Below are 5,000 nucleotides of genomic sequence, written 5' to 3'. Positions count from 1 at the left end.
CTGCCCCACTTGATTTGATGCTTTTAAGCAGAATAGTCCACTATGGTATGTGGTAATGGCAGGGCAGGCGAGTGAACAAGGTACAAAGTCAGCACCATCCGAGCGAAAAACACTGCTAACGTTTTTTGTTTGTTTGTTTGTTTGTTTGTTGGGGGGGGTTGGGCCATGTTGGTTTCTACAACCACCCACTGGCTCCTCTGTGGCCATCACTCACTAGGAAGGGGAGACGAAAGTGAACAAAGTGAATTTTTTTTATGTGAAGCCAAACAAATGATCCAGGGGCGTCTTGCCTCTCAGATGACGATGTAGGGCGAATGTGTCCTGCAGCAACAGAGAACAAACCTGCTGCACGTATCGTCCAACAGGGATTCCTTAAGCCCAGAAACTACAGTGCGGAAGCTATCAGGAGGCGATTTAGTCAAAAGCCAGGCATGGTGTGACCGCGGGTGACCATTTTAACACACTGCAGGAGTGCCGCGAAGTTTCAGCTGAATAACAAACTGAAATCCCTGAGCAATCAGTCACTGATGGATGTTTATCACCCCCATGCCCCTCCCCACCCCGCTACCGTGCTATGCTCTAATCTAGCTACATTTTCCAGGTACCTTCTAGCTTTACATTTTTCTCAACAGTGAGTCACATTCACGCGATGTTTTAATACTGAGGAAAGAAAATACACAGACGTTGAGACTGGGACTTGTTGTCCTGCCAAGCCCAATTAATCAGCAAGTGCAGTGCCCAGAGAAGACGTAGTATTTAGCCGGCACACAGGGGTCTTCTGTGGGCTTGACAGTGCTGTGGTCTGTCACACTGTTACTCTCCTTTTAGCGCGTGTGTGACGGTGTTAATGGTGTATTTATTGTAGCTGAAGTGAAACTGGATGTTATTACAGGAGACATATGTGGTTCTTTGTGAACGAGTGCATTGGGTAGATTTGGAGTTTGTTTATATGTATTGAATAATTAGAGAAGGAATGCAAGGTCTAGAGGGGGTTTTTATATTTAAATGATTCAAATCACTTCTGCCTGATAATCATAGAGAAGCGTGCTTTACTGTAGCGTAACTAGCGTGGCCACCTAATAACCCCCAACAGAGCACATACCACCACACACACAACGAAAACCATAACCTATCTAGCTAACAGAGCTGACCGATTTGACCTAGAGATTTGTAATATAAAATAATTCTTACTTAACTGAGCCCCTGTTTGCATAATTAAGTCTGGCAGAGTATACAGAAGGCATGGAATTCATCTTTCCTACTCTTTGAGAACTGAAGGCATTTATGCTTTCTCACACCACTGCAAACGTCATATAGAGCGTGGAGTATCTGCGGCTAGCTGGTAGGTGATATACAAGGTGATATGCTAAGCCAATGAAATACAAGGTATTTGCTTTGAAATGTATATAACCCAGTGACATGCTGAAATATTTACATTTACATTTTATACATTTGGCGGACACTCTCCTTCCAGAGCGACTTACAATTTCAAGTATGTTACAAAGGTAGGCAAAAGTAGTGTCTTATTGGTATCACACTTGTCAACCAAAATAATTTTGATCCCTGGAAAGCAACTACTATTTCACTCCAGAGGGAAGATAAGTGGGTGTTCATCCAGGCGTTCCGTCGGACGGACGACAGGGAGATGAAAGACCGGACGGATGTCTCGCAACCCTGCGCTTGACTGTTGATTAAAACCTTTGAAGAGTGTAATAGTATAGTATACATTATCAAGGCAAAACACTTTTCCTACCATGGCAACATGCTGGGAATTGACCAGATGGGGGAGATTAAAGAGCAATGAATCTGTCAGAATTTAGTTTCTGGACATGTCACTATAAAGGGTCTCTTTCAGATGGTGCAGATTTCCTGGTCATCACCAGGTGAAAGTTTAAAGAGATATACTATGCTTGAGCTTTCATTTGGAGCCCCACAGCCGATAACCCACCAGCAGACACTCACTCCGACCCAACGTCTGTGCCAGGTGCTAAAGTCCCTGCCACGGATGGAGGGCCGTCCCGGCGCATCTCTGCCTGCTATGGACTTCCAGAAACTGGAGGCTGACCTACAAGCCACCCACGGGACTAACATCACCCCCGAGGACGTGATGTCAGCTGCCATGTACCCCAAAGTCTTCCAGGAGTTCAAGGAGTTCACGGCCAACTTCGGCCCCGTCGACTGTCTGAGCACTCGTCTCTTCCTGGAAGGACCAAAAATTGCTGAGGAATTTGAGGTAATCCGTTTGTACCAACCTCCATACTCTCCCACTCTCTCTCCATCTCTCGCTCTCTCGCTCACATTTTTATCATGCTCTGGCTCTACTTGTCTGACATAAATTATACTCCTTGCTCGGGTGATGCCTCTATCTGGGACAGAGTGTTTCCTACTGTTCTCCACTCCTTCAACGGTTCTTGTACAAGAACATGCCAGAGCTGGTGCAGCTTCTTAGATTTACAGCACAGTGGGATTTGACCTTCAAGCCACTGGCCAAAAACCCTTCTCCTCTTTCTTCCTATTTTAATATTCAGTGTCACTACCAGGGGAACTCTATATTGGTCCTGATTTGTGGCCTAGCCTGTCCTTGTGCTGCACTAAGTTCATCATCGGAAGCACTTAGGTGTTTGCGCGCAAATGTGCACATGAACCCGCACACGTGACGGCCAGGGCACGGTTCTAATTAGCAAAGCTAAATATGCTAGGGGCATGGAGAGCTAGCCTAAAAGCTCAGTGGTGCTCACCCTAACATAGAGCGCTCACTCGAATCTTCCAAAACAACAAGATGTTTGGTGTTGTTAGCAGTCTTAGCATTCACTGACCAATTTGGATTCTGTTGAAAAATAATTGATCTCAGTGATTGTGGCCCTTATCACAGCACACACCTCTTTAGCATCGTGCTGCTCTACGTCAGCCTCTCTTTTACCCCTGTGTTGCAGTGACATTTACTTGCTATAGCTTGCAGCCTGGCCCCAACGATCTCCCGGAGCAGAGAGGCCGGGCGAACATGCTGCGGCCACCCGGCCTCTGCCTGCTAGACGCAAGCAAACTTGCTGAGTGCTTTAGTCCAGAAGCTTCCTCCATTGTGCAGTGGACTGAAAAGTCTGCCAGTGTCGCTGACTTCGGCCTACTAAAAAACCTTCAAGCCGGTTTCTTTCTACCCTTTCGGCCATTTCTGTATGGACGTGGACCATATTATCCTTAGTGTTCATCTGGGAAAGCATGCGTAGCACTTTACTGCTTAGGGACTAGAGGGGGTTTCTTTTGATAGTCTGATTACCCGAGTGTTCCTTGGAGTATATCTAGCCGAATAAGATGTTAGCCATGGATGATTATCATAGATTAGTATGTTAATAATTAGCATAGATTAGCATGTTATCAAGCTATATTAAGATGTCACTGACATGTGCATGCTGTCACAAACCCCAAATAGCTGCACCACGGCAACATTGCAGATAACTCAGGTGGCCCGGAAGCCTGAGTCAGCTCTAAAAGTAGAGATGATAACTATCACGCCATCGAATACTTTAACTCTCAATCTATACTTAACCCACAAGAATACTTATTTTAATATTCTTCTTCTCCTATTTTTATTATTGCGGTCATTTGGGTGTATTACTTTATCTTGCCTTAATTTCTCTTCTCTTTCTTTCTCTCTCTCTCTCTCGCTGTCTCGCTCTGTTGCTCTTGGTTTCTACCTCTCAGGTTGAGCTGGAGAGAGGAAAGACACTACATATCAAAGCACTGGCCTTGGGGGACCTCAACAAGGCTGGCCAGAGAGAGGTGTTTTTTGAACTCAATGGGCAGTTGCGATCAGTACTAGTGAAGGATACACTGGCCATGAAGGTAATCACCCTTTCAGAAAGCAAAGCTGCTTTCCTCCTCAATGAAAACCAGTCATTTTGATACAGTTCTTTCACACACTCACACACACACACACACACACACACACACACACACACACACACACTCACATACACACACACACACACACACACACAGACACACACACACACACACTCACATACACACACACACACACACACACACACACACACACACTCACATACACACTTTCATACAAATCTGGAAGTACCTTCCCGATACCCTTTAAGGATTAATACTTTATTTTTGTTGTTTCTTTTTTATATTGAATTTGTTTTTGTTATGGATGCTGTTCATTTTTGAGAGGATCCAGATATATTTTGAGATATATATTTTATAAATATCTATCAGATCATCGGGTTGCTTGGCAACATACAGCATCTCACACCTTTTATATGGGGAATATAGAATAATTTGTCATTCAAGCTTTCTGATTATCAGTCCTCAGCTTGGTGCTTAAGTACTCTAACATCCAGGTGAAAAATGCCACTTCACTTATCAGTTGGCAGTCACGTCCAGATAAAGGGATACAAGGGAAGTGCTCATCTGCCTTTTCTGGCTTGTTTTTGGACCAAAAGCACTGAGTGGCACTATCATCACCTGTTGCACTGGGCTACATAGACGGCCTTGACCTTAGTTACGGACCTTGAAACTTAAAACATAACGGTTTTAATAATGAAACCTGTCCTTGGCATTCCCAGCTGCTCCTGCTTTTTCCGACTTAACCGAGTAATGTGTGTCATCCCGTCTGACGTCGGGCTGAAAGGAGCGTGTGCAGCATATCTCAGACAGCATCACGCTAAAACAGTTGTGCTAGAATTTCTTGTTTGTCCACAAAACAGCTCAGGTCCCTGCGGCGCTCGGTGGCAGCCAGCCTAACATTCAGTGTGTTTCTCCGCACCCCCTCCCCTGCAGGAGATGCACTTCCACCCGAAGGCCCTGAAGGACGTCCGGGGCCAGGTGGGGGCGCCCATGCCAGGCAAGGTGGTGGAAGTGAAAGTGAAGCAGGGCCAGCGGGTGGAGAAGGGCCAGCCGCTCTGCGTGCTCAGCGCCATGAAGATGGAGACGGTGGTGAACTCGCCGCTCGCCGGCACCGTGGCCAAGGTCTACGTCAAGGCTGA

The 5,000-nt window shown here is 45.9% G+C and overlaps 1 protein-coding gene across 4 annotated transcripts in view; it reads left to right on the top strand.

Moving 5' to 3' along the window:
- Positions 1–5,000, top strand: part of pcxb (pyruvate carboxylase b) — a 136,104-nt gene that overhangs the window by 129,109 nt on the left and 1,995 nt on the right. For all 4 annotated transcript variants that reach the window (XM_035519670.2, XM_035519671.2, XM_081694981.1 and 1 more), the window contains exons 19-21: positions 1,985–2,233; positions 3,700–3,840; positions 4,795–5,000. The exon at positions 4,795–5,000 is cut by the window's right edge and continues 1,995 nt beyond it. In XM_035519670.2, coding sequence (XP_035375563.1) covers positions 1,985–2,233; positions 3,700–3,840; positions 4,795–5,000 — 596 coding nt within the window. The remainder of the gene's footprint in view (positions 1–1,984; positions 2,234–3,699; positions 3,841–4,794) is intronic.

This window comes from Electrophorus electricus, chromosome 13 (genome assembly GCF_041902795.1).
Source record: "Electrophorus electricus isolate QZ-2024a chromosome 13, ASM4190279v1, whole genome shotgun sequence".
In the NCBI taxonomy this organism is placed as follows: Eukaryota; Metazoa; Chordata; class Actinopteri; order Gymnotiformes; family Gymnotidae; genus Electrophorus; species Electrophorus electricus.
Note: the sequence above shows the minus strand (reverse complement) of the source record. Positions and strands in the feature narration are given on the sequence as shown.